This window comes from Heterodontus francisci, chromosome 13 (genome assembly GCF_036365525.1).
Source record: "Heterodontus francisci isolate sHetFra1 chromosome 13, sHetFra1.hap1, whole genome shotgun sequence".
Taxonomy (NCBI): domain Eukaryota; kingdom Metazoa; phylum Chordata; class Chondrichthyes; order Heterodontiformes; family Heterodontidae; genus Heterodontus; species Heterodontus francisci.
Genome location: NC_090383.1, coordinates 22,624,287 through 22,644,803, shown reverse-complemented (window position 1 = coordinate 22,644,803; position 20,517 = coordinate 22,624,287). Strand labels below are relative to the sequence as shown.

The 20,517-nt window shown below is 43.7% G+C and overlaps 1 protein-coding gene across 1 annotated transcript in view; it reads right to left on the bottom strand.

Annotated features, from left to right (window-relative positions):
• Window positions 1-1,055: 1,055 nt before the first annotated feature.
• The window catches only part of LOC137376692 (synapse differentiation-inducing gene protein 1-like), a 38,774-nt gene continuing 19,312 nt past the window's right edge, over window positions 1,056-20,517 (bottom strand). Inside the window, 1 exon segment of the mRNA XM_068045666.1 lies at window positions 1,056-1,214. Within this exon segment, the coding sequence (XP_067901767.1) occupies window positions 1,056-1,214 (159 nt within the window).

The window sequence follows — 20,517 nt, the reverse complement described above, 5'->3', positions numbered from 1 at the left end:
CACTTTTGGAATTCAGCTCTGTTGTCCATGTTTGGACCAAGGCTGTGTTGATGTCTGGAGCCATCATGCACAAGGGTGTCTCGACACTGATGGTTAGCGGGCCATTCGACCATGAAAGACGTCATGGTGCAGAATATCCAATCGCCAACGTTCACACAATCACACTGCGCTTGTTCTCTGGGCTAGTGTCTGCGCATTCTGTCACAGACTTGGCTGATCTTAACTGACCTGCTGAGCCTGGCGCAGTCTTCACCTTGTGACGTGCCCCTAAGCATCTAGCCGACGGTTGTCGACAGACATCAGGGGCAGGAACCCTTCCCTTGGCAGATGCTACAACCAAGTGAAGCCTCCCTCCAAATGTGGCTGGCTGAGGTCAGTTGATTCAGGACAGACCAGGGGGTGGAGTTGGGGAGAATCGGTGGCGCCATGATATCGTGGGCACATCCTGACATGGAGCATTCAGGCACTCCTGGGAGGCCAGGTGCTTGTCAACAGAGATGCATTGGGATGGGATGAGGGTGAACTGCAGGGACTGAAACTTATGGCTAGTCTAGTGGCTTGTTTGAGGGTGTCATTACCAGAGGCCTTAGAGGAGGTTACAATCAGTGAAGAGATCAACAGAAGGAGAAGGGAAAGAAGCAAGTAGATACCTTAGAAAGCCTAATTTTTACAGACTGTTTCCAAAGCTACCATCAGATTGACTATTAAGACAGCTTGCACATTTTTTTCTACATTTATATCATTGCTGTAACACACATTTGAAAAGTTATCTTGTCCTTACATTTGGGGCAAAGCCTCCTCCTTGTGGAGCTGACTGAATTGCCAGTTAGAGCCCAGGGTATTTCTGGGCAGCACTTGGCTTTCTTTTCTCCCAGTACTGTACACTGATGCAATTGGTCGGTATCATGAATGCTGATGAGGTTTTTGTTTTAATCAAATGTTCTATCGGCCGTGTTGGAACTCTCCAACTCGCATTCTGATTTTGGGACATCTGTCACGCAGCTCAAGAAGTCACGTGCCAAAGGGCTGCGTGTGTGTACATCTAGGTCAGAGTTCTACAAATGGTTGTTCTTGGACAGATAGGCTATCAGCGCCACGGCAACACCCACGTAAATGCCAGTCCCAATGGTGATGGAGAGCACAGCCAAGAAAAGTGCCCGTCTGGAGCTGGAGCTCGCATGGTGGTAGTCTCCCTTCGCCACACCCTTGTTGGTCTAGAGAGGAATGAATAAAAGTAACTGGTTTTAGACAGTGAGGAATGGCGCACTTTTCATCAGTTATTCAATGATGAAATTGCCTCTTTAACCAAAGCATTTATCAGCATATCCCACAACAATAGTATTGCATCATAACATTTAGATGTACTGCTGTTTATAAAGTCTTTATATTGTGAATATTATGCTCTTCAAGGTGAAACAGGTTACTGGTGGGGTATTGAACATTTCAGGTGCCCAATGACTGTATTAAACATCGAGAGCAGGCTTGCATAAAGCATGTACATCAACTTGTTAGCTGTGGCTAGGTGCTAGTGTTCTCACCTCTGAGCCAAGAAGGTTATGGATTTAAGTTCCACTTCAGACACTTAAGTACTTTGTGCTGATATTCCAGTGTAGTAGCGAGGGAGCACTGCACTGTTAGAGATATTACCCTTTCATATGAGACATTAAACTGAGGCTCTCTCAGCTGGTCCTAAAAGATCCTGTGGCACTATTTTGAGCTGAGTTGTGAGGAAAGATTGGAATAACTTGGCTCTTTCAGCCTTGAAAGAAAATATCTGAGAGGCAATCTTATTGAGGAATATAACTTTGTAAATTGTTTAGAAAAGGTAAGCTGGGAATTTGAATTAAATTGCAAGTAGATGTCACAGATTGAATTCGTAAATTTAAAACTGATATCTGAAATTATTTTTCCACAGAGACTGCTTCAAACCTGGAATGGGCTTCCAGATACAGGAGGCAGAGGTAAACCCCTCAAATCATTTAAGAAGGATGAAATAGGGAAGGCCATTCAAGCCATCTTATCTGTAACTGGCTTGTGATGTGGAAAGGCAACAGCAGTAAAGCAGGTATTGGGGACTACGAGGGGAATGGTGAGGCTAAGGTTGGGATGTGATGGCTGTGACATCTGGAGCATGTAGCTGGGAAGCAGGATCTGGAGCTGGAGTCCAGAGATGGGAGGTGGTGGAACCAATCAGAAATGACAACAGACCTGCTTCAGGGATCTGATTGGTTCTTGATTTCATGGTTCTGGGATTGAATTGGTCCCTGGATCTAATTGGTTGAAGGGACAATGTTATTGGGAATCTGATTTATCAAAGTTTTGATTAGTTGACGGATAATGGTCACTTGTTCTGGGATCTGATTGGTTGAAGCTAATTTATATATTTCTGGGCACAAGCTTTTTACGTATTTCGATACATATGTATACCTTAAAATAAAACCCATAATGGAATATTGTCCTTACACTGCCACTTCACTAATTGTTATGTGCAGGCAAAGAGGGATTGTGACAGATTCTCAGGAAAATCCAGGCCATAACGATTCAGATATGAGACAATGTAGAGGTGAACTGATCAGTATAGAAATTGAAAGTTAATTTTGCTTTGCAATTTTCTCCACCCATCTTTTAAAAAAATTATCCCCATCCAGGGAACAGCAAACTAACAGTCACTATCTGTAAGTCTTTTACAGCAATGATGAGGCCATTTGACCCAACAGATCTATGCTGGTGTTTATTTTCCACACAAGTCTCCTCCCAGCCAATGTCATCCCACCTTATCCTCCTATTCCATTTTCTCTCATTTGATTATCTAGCTTCCCCTTAATAACATCTCTATTATTCACCTCAACCACTCCATGTGGTTGCAAGTTCCACATTCTAACCACTCTCTGGGGAAAGATGTTTCTCCTGAATTCCTCATTGGGCTTGTTAGTGACTATCTTATGTTTAGATTTCCTCTTGAACACAAGAGGCCAGAACTCAAGGCATGTCAGAAACATACGACAGACTTTAGGAGAGGGAAAAAGGCAAGAGAACAATTAATAAAAACAATTCCGCTCTGTTACCTTCACAGATCTCTGGACAGAAAGCAAGAAGCCAACAGAAGAGTTTTCTCAGTAATCGTTCACTGTATTGAAGCATCAAAGTACAATGTACCCTGCACGGATACTGTCAACTGCATCAGCATGAGTTCATTTCATTTGGTTTTCTTGTTGAACCTGTAAGTGCCTTGCTGCCTCGTATATGAGTCAGGATGCTGTTACCTCTACTGAGGGAGTGCTGCACTGTTGGAAGTGCCGTTTTTAAAATGACAGGCTAAACCAAGGTTCCGCCATTCCTTTCAGGTGGATGTAAAAGATCCCAAGGCAATATTTCAAAGAAGAGCTGGGAGTTCCTGGTGTCCTGATCCGTATTTATCCTTGAACCAACATCATCAGATTACATGGTCGTTATTACATTGCTGTTTGCGAATCTTGCTGTGTGCAAATTGGCTGGCATGTTTCCTACATTACAGCACTGACTACATGTCAAACATACTTAATTGGCTTTAAAGCGCTCTGGGACATCCTGAGAGCATGAAAAGTGCGATATAAATGAAAGTCTCTCTTCCTTTCTTTCTCAGCTAGTAGCATTCAGCAGCGGCTGGTTTTAATTATTCATGCATGCTCTTTGCAGCTGCTTCGAATGTAAATAAGTCATAGTTGTGGCATAAAGAATGTGGCAAAAATAGCTGCACAACAGCAATGTGAAGCTGCAATACTTGAGCCTTTCTTTGCTGGAATCCATCTGATATTTTCAGTCTACCTGCTGCATATTACAAATAGAAGAAAATTCACTTCCACTTTCATTAAGAAGCACAGCACTGGGAGGGGAGGGAGGAGGGGGCTGATCATGAGTTTTCAGGAATGCTATGGAGTTGAGAGGAGCACTCTTGCTTATCCTGGCTGCACAAAAATGACTATTTAAGAATAATTTCATTGGCAGTGGCCACTGAAGAAACTGGAGTGAGGCCTCTGTGGATCAATTCAGCAGATGGGCTTGAAACAGTCCTTGGGCCCTGCATTTCCATGCATGCAAGGTCTAAAGCCTGTTTGAGGCAGCTTGGAAAATGGCCCCACCCACTCTTGGGTTGGCCGTTTATCAGGGATTGATAGGGCGCTGGATAGTGGACCCTGAAATTGGACCATATTGTGCCTGTTTTATACCCAGAAAAGGACACAATGAGGTCCAATTTCTACCTACACAATTCTACAGCAAAACACCATAAATACAATGCATGGCACAGCTATACAAGAAAATGGAAAGCCAAAATATACACAAAAATGATGCATAATACACAACAATTTTCTTTGCGGTGAGTAACTGATGAATAAAACGACTAAATCATTTTTTTATGAGCCAGTGATCAACCCACTCCATCATCACTTACGCAGCGCACCACTGCACCAGCTGCTCTACTTAATTGACAGGAGGTCATTGCCTATTCCAGAAATATTTCATGCGCAGTTGTTTGGGTCACACAAATAGCTGAGGAAGATTGAATTAAAGCAGAGGCTCAACATAATCCAAGGTTGGTGAGATAGTGCGTAGGGCTCGTTTCTCTACTGATTCCCATTTGTCTCTGTCAGTTGTCATCTGTTCAATTCACTTTCTGCTTCTGTTGGCTAGAATCAAAATGTTAATCATTCAGTGCCTTCCAACATTCCCTTAGCAGGCAAAGGCATTTTACATTTACATAGCCTCTGTGTTTTAGGTATATGGAAAGTGGATATAATGGAGAGCACTGATTGGGTTTTTGTCCTTTTGAATCATAAACCGAGGTCCCGTCTGCTCTCTCGGAAAAGATCCCACAGCACATTCATTCACTGTCGCTGGGTCAAAATCCTGCAACTCCCTTCCTAACAGCACTGTTGATGTACCTACCCCACAAGGACTGCAGCGGTTCAAGAAGGCAGCACACCACAACCTTCTCAGGGACAATTAGGAATGAGCAATAAATGTTGGCCTAGCCAGCTACTAGAGCTACTAAGTATCATCACCTCACTCCATGACAATATGAAAGGCACAATTCAGCATAGCAGTGCCTCGTCAGACCCCTTTCCCATCCTGAGTGGCGTGAAACAGGGCTGTGTTCTCGCATCTACACTGTTTGGGATCTTCTTCTCACTGCTGCTCTCACAAACGTTCAAGTCTTCAAAAGAAGGAAATTTCCTCCACACAAGATCAGGTGGCAGGTTGTTCAACCTTGCCCATCTTAGAGCGAAGACCAAAGTACGGAAAGTCCTCATCAGAGAACTCCTCTTTGCTGACAATGCTGCATTAACATCTCACACTGAAGAGTGTCTGCAGAGACTCATCGACAGGATTGCGACTGCCTGCAATGAATTTGGCCTAACCATCAGCCTCAAGAAAACGAACATCATGGGACAGGACATCAGAAATGCTCCATCCATCAATATCGGCGACCACGCTCTGGAACTGGTTCAAGAGTTCACCTGCCTAGGTTCAACTATCACCAGTAACCTGTCTCTCGACGCAGAAATCAACAAGCGCATGGGAAAGGCTTCCACTGCTATGTCCAGACTGGCCAAGAGAGTGTGGGAAAATGGCACACTGACATGGAACACAAAAGTCTGAGTGTTTTAAACCTGTGTCCTCAGTACCTTGCTCTACGGCAGCGAGGCCTGGACAACATATGTCAGCCAAGAGCGACGTCTCAACTCATTCCATCTTTGCTGCCTCCGGAGAATCCTTGGCATCAGGTGGCAGGACCATACCTCCAATGCAGAAGTCCTCGAGGCAGCCAACATCCCCAGCATATACACCCTACTGAGCCAGTGGCGCTTGAAATGGCTTGGCCATGTGAACCGCATGGAAGATGGCAGGATCCCCAAAGACACATTGTACAGCGAGCTCGTCACTGGTATCAGACCCACCGGCCATCCATGTCTCCGCTTTAAAGACATCTGCAAACGCGACATGAAGTCGTGTGACATTGATGACAAGTTGTGGGATTCAGTTGCCAGTGATCGCCAGAGCTGGTGGACAGCCATAAAGGCGGGGTAAAGATTGGCGAGTTGAAGAAACTTAGCAGTTGGCAGGAAAAAAGACAGAAGTGCAAGGAGAGAGCCAACTGTGTAACAGCCCCGACAACCAATTTTATCTGCAGCACCAATGGAAGAATCTGTCACTCTAGAATTGGCCTTTATAGCCACTCCAGGCGCTGCTCCACAAACCACTGACCACCTCTAGGTGCTTACCCATTGTCTCTTGAGACAAGGAGGCCAAAGAAGAAGAAGAAGCCAGCAATGCCCACATCCCACAAAGAAATTAAAAAAAACTATTTTAGAGAGAAGGGAGTTCTCCTCAGTGTCCTGGCCAATATTTAACCCTGACTTAAAAAAGATTATCTGGTCGTTATCACATTGCTGTTTGTGGGATCTTGTGCGCATATAGGCTGGTAGTTTTTCTGCAGAACAACAGTAACTACACTTAAAAGTATTTTTGTGGTTGTGAAATACTTTGGAACACTTTGGGTTCATGAAAGGCAAGGGCATCACCAACAGAACTATGGCTGGCTACCTAAATAAAGGGTAATGTGCCAGATTGTTACCATTGCACTGGAATGAATGATTGCAACAGAAGGTATAAAACAGGCATAGAAACAAGAAATGCTGGAAATATTCAGCAGGTCTGGCAGCATCAGTGGAGAGAGAAGCAGAGTTAACGTTTCAGGTCAGTGACCCTTCTTCAGAAATCGCAAATATTAGAAATGTAAAAGGTTAGAAGCAAGTAAAGCGGGGTGGGGCAAGAGATAACAAAGGAGAAGGTGTAAATAGGACAAGGTCACAGAATAGCTGACCAGAAGGTCGTGGAGCAAAGGCAAACAATATGTTAATGGTGTGTTGAAAGACAAAGCATTAGTACAGATAGGGTGTTAATGGACTGAAAATTGAACAGCAGCAAGTACAAACATGAAAAAAAAAGTGGGTAAATAAACTGAACAACCTAAGATGAAATAAAATAAAATAAACACAAAAAAGGAAAAATATATTTTAAAAGGGGGATAAAAAAACTAAAAATAAAAGTAAAAAGGGGGGCCCGTCAGGCTCTGAAATTATTGAACTCAATGTTCAGTCCGGCAGGCTGTAGCGTGCCTAATCGGTAAATGAGATGCTGTTCCTCGAGCTTGCGTTGATGTTCACTGGAACACTGCAGCAATCCCAGGACAGAGATGTGAGCATGAGAGCAGGGGGGAATGTTGAAATGGCAAGCAAAGGGAAGCTCGGGGTCCTGCTTGCGGATTGAGCAGAGGTGTTCCGCAAAACGATCACCCAGTCTGCGTTTGGTCTCCCCAATGTAGAGGAGACCACATTGTGAGCAGCGAATACAGTATACTACATTGAAAGAAGTACAAATAAATCGCTGCTTCACCTGAAAGGAGTGTTTGGGACCTGGGATAGTGAGGAGAGAGGAGGTAAATGGACAGGTATTACACCTCCTGCGATTGCAGTGGAAGGTGCCATGGGAAGGGGACGAGGTGGTGGGTGTAATGGAGGAGTGGACCAGGGTGTCACGGAGGGAACAATCCCTTCGGAATGCTGACAGGGGAAAGGAGGGGAAGAAGCGTTTGGTAGTGGCATCATGTTGGAGGTGGCGGAAATGACGGAGGATGATCCTTTGGATATGGAGGCTGATGGGGTGGAAAGTGAGGACAAGGGGAACCCTGTCGCGGTTCTGGGAGGGAAGGGAAGGGATGAGGGTAGAGGTGCGGGAAATGGGCCGGACACGGTTGACGGCCCTGTCAACTACAGTGGAGGGGGGAATCCTCTGTTGAGGAAAAAGGAAGACATAGCAGAAGCGCTGTCATGGAAGGTGACATCATCAGAGCAGATGCGTCGGAAACGGAGAAACTGAGAGAATGGAATGGAGTCCTTACAGGAGGCAGGGTGTGAAGAAGTGTAGTCGAGGTAGCTGTGGGAGTCAGTGGGCTTATAATGGCTATTAGTAGACAGCCTATTGCCAGAGATGGAGATAGAGAAGTCGAGGAAGGGAAGGGAATGGAAGTGTCGGAGATGGACCATGTAAAGGTGAGAGAAGGGTGGAAATTAGAAGCAAAGTTGATAAAGGCTGCTCACAATGTGGTCTCCTCTACATTGGGGTACATTGGGGAGACCAAGCGCAGACTGGGTGTCCGCTTTGCGGAACACCTCTGCTCAGTCCGCAAGCAGGACCCTGAGCTTCCGGTTGCCTGCCATTTCAACACCCCCCCCCACCCCTGCTCTCATGCTCACATCTCTTTCCTGGGATTGCTGCAGTGTTCCAGTGAACATCAATGCAAGCTCGAGGAACAGCATCTCATTTACCGATTAGGCACACTACAGCCTGCCGGACTGAACATTGAGTTCAATAATTTCAGAGCATGACAGGCCCCCCATTTTACTTTTATTTTTAGTTTTTATTCTTTCCCCTTTTTAAAATATATTTTTCCTTTTTTTGTGTGTTTATTTTATTTTATTTAATCTTAGTTTGTTCAGTTTGCTTACCCACTGTTTTTCTCGTGTTTGTACTTCCGGTTATTCAATTTTCAGTCCATTAACACCCTATCTGTACTAATGCTTTGTCTTTCAACACACCATTAACATATTGTTTGCCTTTGCTCCACGAACCTTCTGGTCAGCTATTCTGTGACCTTGTCCTATTTACACCTTCTCCTTTGTTATCTCTTGCCCCGCCCCCACTCTACTTGCTTATAACCTTTCACATTTCTAATATTTGCGATTTCTGAAGAAGGGTCACTGACCTGAAGCGTTAACTCTGCTTCTCTCTCCACAGATGCTGCCAGACCTGCTGAGTATTTCCAGCATTTCTTGTTTTTATTTCAGATTTCCAGCATCCGCAGTATTTTGCTTTTATTTGAGTATAAAACAGGCAATCTGGTGCAGCTCACAGGATTGAAATCTTAAGATTTGGCTGGGACAAAGTACAATGCAGAGGTTAGGAGGGTGGAAAGGCTGCAATCATGAATGTGGATATCCTGGGACGGCAGTGTCCCAGAGTATTTTTGTGGGCCGTGGAGGTGCAGTCCTGCAGCTCCGGGACCCACAGAAATTAATTGCACAATTAGCCGTAGACGGCCTCAGCATTTCCATCACCCATAGAGTTGGTAGGAGCCTGCTCAAGTGCAGCCTCCAACTAGTTCTGATCGAAGATGGTAATCAGAGTCTATTTACATCACAGGGCCACGATTTCCATATTAAAAGGGATCCATTGTCTGAAACTGGTGGGGGCTTTGGGCACCCAGCAGTAGGTCCCTTGCAAAGTGGAGCCAGCCACATCATCAGTATTAACAGGGACGGTAACACTGCTGACCCCATTTTGAGGTTGTTACTATCCTGTTAACGCCAGTGAAAATCGAACCCCAATGTGCGAATGGGCCTAGTTACTAAAGCAACTTACATAAGTGGCAACAAAATGCAAGATGCAGAGTTTTAATGATTTTCATCCATTTGTCTCAGCAAGCTTTTCACTTCCAGAGAAAGTAGAAGAATTTGGCATTTGCTCCAATGATTTATTTGTTAAATAATCTTGACTACATGCAAGATATTAATCTCTAATGAAGGATTAAGTACTTAATTTTACAATTTTTTTAACAAATGGCCATGTCATTGTTCAGTACACTGCTGATAATACATTAAAACATGAGGGGTTTCTTAGCAACCAAGTAGGCTTCTAAGCAACAGACATGTAAAACAATTCAACAGATAATGAAGAAGTACACATTTAAATGTTTGTGATCTTTTCCAAAGACATTCAATTTGTTTCCCTGATTGAAAAACTGTGGCTGACCTTGTATTTATTTATTGAACATTTTTGAATTTGATTTGGAGGTTGTTACAGTCAGCGAGATAAATGTTATAAACCTGCAAAATGAGACTGAGATTTTATCCTGTGAATGCTTGATGTCTTCACATCAAGTAATATCAGCTGTAGTTCAGTGATAGCACTCTTGCCTCTGTATCAGAAGGTTGTGGGTTTAAATCTCACTCTAGATATTTAAGTAGAAAATAAAGGCTGATACTTCAGTGAGGGAGTGCTACACTGTTGGAGGAGTTATCTTTCAAATGAGATGTTAAGCTGAGACTCTATCGACCCTCCTAAATGGATGTAAAAATTCCTGTGGCACTATTTGAAGAAGTGGAGAATTCTCCCTGGTGTTTTGGTTAACATTTATCCCTCAACTAACATCACTAAAACAGATTAGCTGGTCATTACCTCTTTGTTACTTGTTGGATTTTGTTGTATTGCCATGTTTCCGACATTACAACATTTAGGCATACCTAAAAATGAGATGCCAACCAGGTGAATCTACAACACAAGACTACATGCATGCTAACCAGGGCAAGCAGCATGCGATAGACAGAGCTAAGCGATTTCATAACCAACGCATCAGATCTAAGCTCTGCAGTCCTGCCACATCCAGTCGTGAATGGTGGTGGATAGTTAAACAACTAACTGGAACAGGGAGCTTCACAAACATTACCATCCTCAATGATGGCGGAGCCCAGCACCCAATGCAAAAGACATAACTGAAGCATTTGCAACCATCTTCAGCCAGAAGTGGTGAGGGAATGGACCATCTTGGCCTCCTCCTGAGGTCTCAACCATCACAGATGCCAGTCTTCAGCCAATTCGATTCACTCCATGTGATATCAAGAACTAGCTGCAGTGGTTAGCACTGCAGCCTCACAGCTCCAGGGACCCGGGTTCGATTCTGGGTACTGCCTGTGTGGAGTTTGCAAGTTCTCCCTGTGTCTGCGTGGGTTTTCTCCGGGTGCTCCGGTTTCCTCCCACAAGCCAAAAGACTTGCAGGTTGGTAGGTAAATTGGCCATTATAAATTGTCACTAGTATAGGTAGGTGGTAGGGAAATATAGGGACAGGTGGGGATGTTTGGTAGGAATATGGGATTAGTGTAGGATTAGTATAAATGGGTGGTTGATGGTCGGCACTGACTCGGTGGGCCGAAGGGCCTGTTTCAGTGCTGTATCTCTAATCTCTAATCTAGCTGAACACACTGGCTACTGAAAAGACTATAGGCCCAGTCAACATCCCAGCTGTAGTACTGAAGACTTATCCTCCAGAAATAGCCACACCCCTAGCCAAACAGTTCCAGTACAGCTACTGCACTGACATCTACCTGACAATGTGGAAAATTGCCCATTTATGTCCTGTCCACAAAAAGCAGGACAAATCTAATCTGGTCAATAACCACCTCATCAGTCTACTCTCAATCATCAGCAAAGTGATGGAAGGTGTCGTCGACAGTGCTGCCAGTACTACTTGCTCAGCAACAACCTGCTCACGATGCTCCATTTGGGTTCCACCAGGATCACTCAGCTCCTGACCTCATTACAACCTTGGTCCAGAGGTGAGGTGAGAGTGCCTGCCCTTGACATCAGGCAGCATTTGATCGAGTATGGCATCAAGGAGCCCTAGGAAAAATGGAGTCAATGGGAATCAGGGGGAAAACTCATCAGTTTTTGGAATCATACCTAGCACAAAGGAAGATGGTGGTGGTTGTTGGAGGCCAATCATCACAGCCCCAGGGCATCACTGCCGGAGTTCCTCAGGGTAGTGTCCTAAGCCCAACCATCTTCAGCTGCTTCATCAATGACCTTCCCTCCATCATAAGGTCGTAAGTGGGGATGTTCACTGACGATTGCACAATGTTCAGTACCAGTCGTGACTCCTCAGGTACTGAAGCAGCCCATGTCCAGAGGGAACAAGACCTGGACAACATCCAGGCTTGGGTTGATAAATGACAAATAACATTCACGCCATACAAAGTGCCAGGCAATGACCATCTCCAACAAGAGACAATCTAACCATTTCCCCTCAATGTTCAACTGTATTACCATTGCTGAACCCCCACCATCAACATCCTGGGGGTTACCATTGACCAGAAACTGAACTGAACCAGCCACATAAATACTATGGCTACAAGAGCAGGTCAGAGGCTGGGAAGTCTGTGGCAAAATCTCCTGACTCCCCAAAGCCTGTCTACCATCTACAAGGCACGTCAGGAGTGTGAAGGAATACTCTCCACTTGCCCAGATGTGCAGCTCCAACAATACTCAAGACGCTTGACACCATCGAGGACAAAGTGGCTCAATTGATCCATACCCCATCCACTACCTTGAATATTCACTCCCTCCACTATTGGCACACAGTGACAGCAGCGTGTGCCATATCCAAGATGCACTGCAGCAAGTCGCCAAGGCTCCTTAGATAGCACCTTTCAAATCCACAACCTCTACCACCTAGAAGGACAAGGGCAGCAGGTGCATGGGAACACCACCACATGCAAGCTCCCATCCAAGCCACACACCATCCTGACTTGGAATTATATCACCATTTCTTTACTGTCGCTGAGTCAAAATCCTGGAACACCCTTCCAAACAGCATTGTGGGTGTACCTACACCAGATAGACTGCAACGGATCAAGAAGGCAGCTCACTGCTACCTTCTCAAGGACAATAAGGGATGGGCAACAGTAAAAAAAGTGACTACATTTCACGAACGAAAGTTTTCAGGAAGTGTAAAATCTACTTGAATCTTTATTTTCATTCATTCTTGGGATGTAGATATCACAGGCAAGGCCTATGCTAATTGTCCATCCTTAGAAATTTGATTCAACTGAGTTGTTTTCCAGGCTACCTCAGAGACAACAGTTCAGAGCAAACCACTTTGGTGTGGGACTGGAATCAAATGCTGGCAGACGAGGCAAGGGTGGAACCTTCCCTAATGAACTTTAGTGAATCAATTGGATTTTTTTTTTGACAATCTGGCAGCTACGTGGTCACTTATACTGAGACCAAATTTTTATTCCAAGATTTAAGAAAAATGTAAAAATGGTAAACTCAAATTTCCATGGTTGGATTTGTATATCATTCCCTAGCTGATTGGCCAAGACCTCTAGATTTTTAGTCCAGTAATGTAACCATTATACTACCACACACAATACTGTTCAAGCCTATGTGCCCATCTGTCACTTCATCCTTCAATCTTTTCTCTGTTAAACATATTGTCATGCAGGCCCCCACCTGCTAAGAATGAGGCACATTAATTTCGCCACATGGTCATTAAATTTCAAATTGTTGCTGGGAAGAAGAGAAGGCCTGTGACAATGGGTTGCCAGGCCCCTGGCTGGAAAGACATTTTTGCATATTAGCAGACAGTGCTTGGAACAAAGGAGCCATCTCTGCTCCTGTCTGCTCCCATCTCTTTCTCACGGAACTCCAAATCCCACTGAAGATACATGAACCCCAAGAGAGAAATGTCTCCGACAAGGTTTAAGAAGAATACTGGGCCCCAACAAAAAGCAAGATCTATCTACAATCAAGGACTCTACAGTGAGCTCGAAGCACAGTAACAAAAAACTGTCTTCAGAGATTGCCTCAAACTTTTCCACTTTATTTTCTTCTGCTCTTTCTGTCCCTATCTGCATGTGTGTAGCATGTATGCATGCTAGCATGGGCATGTTGTGTTTTTGTAGGCGTTAACTGAATTAAAGTTTAAGTTTAATAAATTTCCATCTTTCTTCTTTGAACCTAAGAAAGCTTGTGTGTGCTGGTTTCTTTGCTTTATAATTGGAAAGCGGTGAACAAGGATTCATCAAGCGGGAGCTAAAAACCCAGTGTGTTTAAAATTAAACCCTGTTACAGTAAGACCAGGTGAAGGCTGAAAGGGAACCCTACACCTCTTTCTCACCTGGTCATAACAATATCTAAATGTAACTTGAACCCATTTTTATTTCCCACTTCAATGTTTTACCTGGTAACTTACTCCACATATCTGTTATCCTGGGTTAAAAAAATACACCCTTCTCCCCTTTTACCATGCTTTTGTCTTTCTTCACATGCTTCTCCTATAGGAAAAGAAAAAAGAACTTGCATTTATATCGTGCCTTTCATGACCTCATGACATCAAAAAGCGCTCTACAGCCAATAAAGTACTTTTTGAAGTGCAGTCACTGTTGTAGTTCAGGAAATACAGCAACCATTTTGCACACAGTATGGCCCCATATACAGCAAATGAGATAATGACCATAGAATCTGTTTTAGTGATGGTGGTTGAGGGATAAATGTCGGCCAGGAAACCAGAGAGAACTCCCCTGGTCTTCTGCAAAATAATGCCATAAGTTTTTACATTCATCGGAGGGGGTAAGTAGGGCCTTGGTTTAAGGTCTCGTTTGAAAGACAGCACCTCTGACAGTTCAGCACTCCCTCGGTGCTGCAAAGGGGTGCCAGCCTAGATTTGGTGCTCACGTCTCTGGAGTGGGAATCTGACTCAGAAGCAAGAGGCACTGCTAACACAGGAGAATTGGGAAGGGAATGGTAAGTGATGGCAACTGCCCTCAGCCTGAAGCTCATGAGGCAAATAGGAGGAGCATGGACAACTTTCACTTTGCAAATTGTGCCACTAGCACATAGAGTAAAATAAAGTTTTACAGTGAGCACAAAACAGATGGTGATCAATTGGACTGCTGCCCTAAAGGCAGGCTGACATAACAGATGGACATTTTAATTTTGTCACTTTTGTTTTCCATCTCTGCATAAGATTCTGTGATATCTGTGATATCAACATATCAAGACTGTACAACTATAACTAATGAATTGCCTTCAGACTTAAAAGGAGCTATAAAGGTGTTGAATAATTTCCATATGATGGATAGGTTTTGTGTAAATTCTCAAGTGAAGATATATATACAGACCCACACACACATGTGTAGATCGTTCAAGGTGTGGGGTGAAAGCGAGCAGTACGAGGGTAGCATCTCAGGGCCCCTGAGCTTTCAGGTGGGCTCCCATGGTCTGGGGATGATTATGGGATTGGGAGCACTGGTACAGTGTCTATGGGCTTGCAACCACTGAGGAGGAGTGTCACAGGATCTAGGGGTGTGGTAGGGAGGTCTAAGGAGGGAGGTCTTGAGGTCCAGCAGCTTGGAAAGGAGCTTGGAGCATGGGAGGTTGGCATTGTTGGGGAAAGCAGGATCTAATACCCTTGTGGGGGAAAGGGAGCCTAGGAGAATGGGATCCAAATTGTAGTTGGCCCCTATCAAGCCTTCAAACCCACACCCTCATGTGCCAGCTATCCTTAACATAATTTTCCCCATCATTGATGGGTGCCATTCTTCTTGTTCTTGCCTTTAAGCATTTAAGTGTAAATTCCTGTTAAAATTAATGACTAGAAAGATTTGTATTTATATAGCACCTTTCATGGCCTTAGGACATTCCAAAGCACTTTATAGCAAATGAAGTTCTATTCAAATGTAGTCACTGTTAATACAAGAAAGAGATTTAAGAAAGGAGAGGCATTTTACAGACATGCAACGAGTTAATAACTCGAGCTGGCAAATCACAAAGAGAAGAGTCTTCCAACCACTGATCCTCTGTCTGCAGTGGGGTTCCTGCAAAATGGTCGACAGATAGAACACAAAATCAAACTGCATCCTCCAGCACCTTCTCGAACTGCTGCTACATTTTCTGAATCATGACTTGAATTGGCTTCATTTGACCTGCATGGAGACAGATTGCATAACATCACCCTGCTCCATGTGAAGGAAGCCTCTAAGTTACTTACTTTCACTTCAGAGATGCACAGCTCCCTACCAAGCTGAGAGGCGACTGATATTACACACTTAAAACATTTCCAGTTAGGGCTGCGTGAAGAAAATTCACAAAACTATAGCCATGGTGCCCTGGGGCACAGTGCACACAGCAAGTTATTTCCTTTGAGGTTCCTGGATTGCAATTTAATATCTTTCTGAATTTTACAGTGTTGTCTCCCTTCATTGTAATGCAGTCCTCAGGAGCTGTATTATAATGAAGAAAGTGCTAGAGTGCACATCCCACAACACTGCATAAAATCAAACTGAGGCCCAATAGCTTTCAAACAGAGACTTTACAATTATCTTTAATGAGATTCTCTGCTGACCATCTGAATATAACCTAAACACTACACCTCCCCTCATTGATATCAGGCAGATTCATCTGCTGTGCTCCGCAATTGCTGTTTTGCGTGGAGCTATTTGGTTGTCAGAACCCATCCCTGTTTTATGCACAAAAGATTCACTGAAATAAAATGCTGCTGATGCCAGAAATCCCAATGAAGACAAAAAAAAAAGCAGCTGGAATGATGCAGGAGGTTGGGGCAGTCAATATTCTGATCTAAAGACTCTGCTTTAGTCCAGTCAGTGAGGGAATGGTTTTCTGGCCTTCAAATCACTGTGCGGCAAACATGGCTAGTGAACAAGGGGTTCACATTGGTGAATCTTAGGATCTCCCTATCGCAAACTGACCAATGGGAGAAGAAACCAACTCCTCATAATTTAGGAGCAATGGCAAAGCTTTCTGTGATTAATGTTCCTCTGTTTCAAGTGTCCTGGCCAATATTCATCCCTCAAATAGCATCAATAAAACAGATGATCTGGTCATTATCACATTGTTGTTTATGGGAGTTTGCTGTGTGCAAATCGACTGCCACATTTCTTACAGTACAACACTGACTTCACTTAAAAAAACACTTTGTTGGCTGTGAATCGCTTTAAGACATCTTGAGGCCATGAAATGTACATTACCAATGGCGATTTGTTTTGCTTGGTAAAGTTGAAGATTAGTTTTTCTTTTGAATTGTCATTACAAACCCAATGATAGGTCAGTTAAACATTGCCTTTTCTTCAATTATACACACAGAGAAATAGTCACAGGCGCCAAACAATCTACAGCTGGGTGGATAATTTCAAAGGGATCTAAATGGTCACCCTGCTGTTATTTTCCACCTAATTCGTGGTTAATGCTGTTAGTCATGGCCTCCGCATTCAACTCCTACTTGGCTGTATGAGAGAATCGCGGTATGCTCTCAGCACAGTAAAGCATATATATGGCAAACATCTCATCCTCTTGTTCAAATCCTCTTGGTCTCGTCCCTCCCTATCTCTGTAACCTTCTCCTGGTTACAACCCTCTGAGATTTCTGTGCATATACAATGTGTGCTTTGGAATAAATTAAAACCACAAAATATTTTCGACCATATAAAGGCAAGTTGTTTTTGGTGTTGTTGAAGTTTCAACCACTGATGCAGTGGTGAGGGTTTTCTAGTCAGGCATTATTTGGTAATGCTTGTTTCTGCCTGTTGGAAAGGAGGAGGCCTGAAGCCTATTGATTTTTATGAAAGATGCATATTAGTAGCATTTTCAGTGACTTCCGGGTATGGCAAACACCTCCCATTGGGAGCTCCCTATCTAGCTGGGGAAAAATAGCCTGTTGTACCACTCTAACGGGAGGTAGATTGTTTTTGATAAAACAGGGATAATGAATCTAAGAATATATTTTTCCCTAATGGGGGAGAGAGATGCTACAGTGGAAGCATCAGGTGACAAGCACGAGGCATGCACATCATTTGTGGACAATAATATTTGATTACGGTTCAATTCAACTGCACCCAAATAGGATGTTGGATAGTAAACAACAACAGGTTTGCCAGTAATTGACATTGGAGATGAGGTCATATTTGGAATGGCATGGTAAAGATGTTGGGTTGACTGCTTTGGGAAAATGAGGATACTTCCAAAGGAAGAAAGAATAAACTTGCAGTTATATAACACCTTTCATAGAATCATAGAATGTTTACAGCACAGAAGGAGGCTATTTGGCCCATTGTGTCTGTGCTAGCTCTCTTCAGGAACAACTCATCTAGTCCCACTCCCCAGTCTTTTCCCTGTAGCCCTGCAAATTTTTTCTCTTCAGATAATTATCCAATTCTCTTTTGACAGCCTCGACGGAATCTGCCTCCACCACACTCTCAAGCAGTGCATTCTAGATCCTAACCACTCACTGTGTAAAAAAGGTTTTCCTTATGTCACGGTTGTTTCTTTGCCAATCACCTTAAATCGGTGTCCTCTGGTTCTGGATCCATCGACCAATTGGAACAGTTTCTCCCTATCTACTCTGTCTAGACCCCTCATCATTTTGAACACCTCTACCAAATCGCCTCTGAATCTTCTCTTCTCCAAGGAGAACAGTCCCAGCTTCTGCAGCCTATCCAAGTAACTGAAGTCCCTCATCCCTGGAACTGTTGTTAGGCAAGGGAATCAAAGGTTATCTGGGGTAGATGGGAGTATGGTATTCGAGACATAAACAGATCAGCCATGATCTTATTGAATGGTGGAACAGGCTCGAGGGGCCAAATGGCCTACCTCTGCTCCTAATTCTGTATGTTCGTATGTTCTCATGCATCTTTTCTGCACCCTCGCAAATTTCTTGACATCCTTCCTCAATTAATAGTGGAGTTAATGGTGGATAACACAGAAATGGTGGAGACACTAAATCAGTATTTTGCCTCAGTTTTCATGGTGGAGGACACTAGTACCATCCCAATAGTAATAAGTAATGCAGACGTTATAGAAAGGGAGGAACTTAGAACAATCATCATCACTAGGGAAAAAGTACTGAGCAAACTATTGGGATTGAAGGCAGACAAGTCCCCAGGGCCTGATGGCCTACATCCTAGTGTCTTAAAGGAAGTGGCAGGTAGTGGGTCCATTGGTTATAATATTCCAAAATTCCCTGGATGCGGGAAAGGTTCCAGTGGGTTGGAAAAATGCTAATCTAACGCTCTTATTCAATAAAGGAGGGAGGCAGAAAGTAGGAAACTATAGACCAGTTAGTTTAACATCTGTCATTGGGAAATTGTTAGAATTAGGGTGACACAGTGGCGCAGTGGTTAGCACCGCAGCCTCACAGCTCCAGCGACCCGGGTTCAATTCTGGGTACTGCCTGTGTGGAGTTTGCAAGTTCTGCCTGTGTCTGCGTGGGTTTTCTCCGGGTGCTCCGGTTTCCTCCCACAAGCCAAAAGACTTGCAGGTTGGTAGGTAAATTGGCCATTATAAATTGCCCCTAGTATAGGTAGGTGGTAGGGAAATATAGGGACAGGTGGGGATGTGGTAGGAATATGGGATTAGTGTAGGATTAGTATAAATGGGTGGTTGATGGTCGGCACAGACTCTGTGGGCCGAAGGGTCTGTTTCAGTGCTGTATCACTAAAAAAAAAAGAATCCATTATTAAGTAAGTAATAACAGGAAATTTAGAAAGCCAAAACGCAATCCATCAGAGTCAGCATGGTTTTATGAAGGGTAAATCGTGTTTGACTAATTTTTTAGAGTTCTTTGAAGATGCAACAAGTAAAGTGGATAATGGGGATCCTGTAGATGTAGTGTATATGGACTTCCAGAAGGCATTTGATAAGGTGCCGCACAAAAGATTAATAAACAAGGTAAGATCACACGGGATTAGGGTCAATTTATTAGCTTGGACAGAGGATTGGTTAACCAACAGAATACAGAGAGTCGGGATAAATGGGTCCTTTTCTGGTTGGCAAGATGCAACTAGTGGGGTGCCACAGGGTTCGGTCCTCGGGCCCCAACTATTTATAATCTATATTAATGACTTGGATGCAGGGATAGAAGGTACTATAACCAAATTTGCAGATGACACTAAAATAGGTGGGATAGTAAGTTACAATAAAGAAATAAGAAATTTACAAATGAATATGGATAGGTTAGGTGAATGGGCCAAAATCTGGCAGATGGAGTTTAATGTGGATAAGTGTAAGGTTATCCATTTTGGTCGGAAGAATAGAAAGGCAAATTATTATTTAAATGGAGAGAATCTTCAGAGTGCTTCGGAGGGATCTGGGTGTCCTTGTGCATGAATGGCAAAAAACTAGTATGCAGGTGCAGCAGGTAATAAGGAAGGCAAATGGAATTTTGACATTTATTGCTAAAGGAATAGAGTATAAAAGTAGGGAAGTGTTGCTGCAACTGTACAAGGCATTAGTGAGATCGCACCTGGAGTACTGCGTACAGTTTTGATCCCCTTACTTGAGGAGGGATGTAGTTGCATTGGAGGCAGTTCAGAGGAGGTTCATTAGATTGATTCCAGAGATGAGGGGTTTGTCTTATGAAGAGAGATTGAGCAGTTTAGGTCTTTACTCTCTAGAGTTTAGAAGAATGAGAGGAGATCTAATTGAGGTATATAAGATGATTAAGGGGATTGACAAAGTAGACGTAGGGAGGATGTTTCCTCTGGTGGGGCAATCCAGAATGAGAGGTCATAGTTTTAGGATAAGGGGTAGCAGATTTAAAACAGAGATGAGGAGAAATTACTTCTCTTAATGGGTCGTGAGTCTGTGGAATTCACTACCCCAGAGTGCGGTGGATGCCGGGACATTGAGTAAATTTAAGGAAGAGATAGACAGATTTTTAATTAGTAAAGGGTTGAAGGGTTATGGAGAATTGGCAGGAAAGTGGAGTTGAGGCTGAGATGAGATCAGCCATGATCGTATTGAATGGCGGAGCAGGCTCAAGGGGTTGAATTGCCTACTCCTGCTCCTAGTTCTTATGTTTTTAAACTGTGGTGCCCAGAACTGAACAAAATAATCCAATTGAGGCCAAACC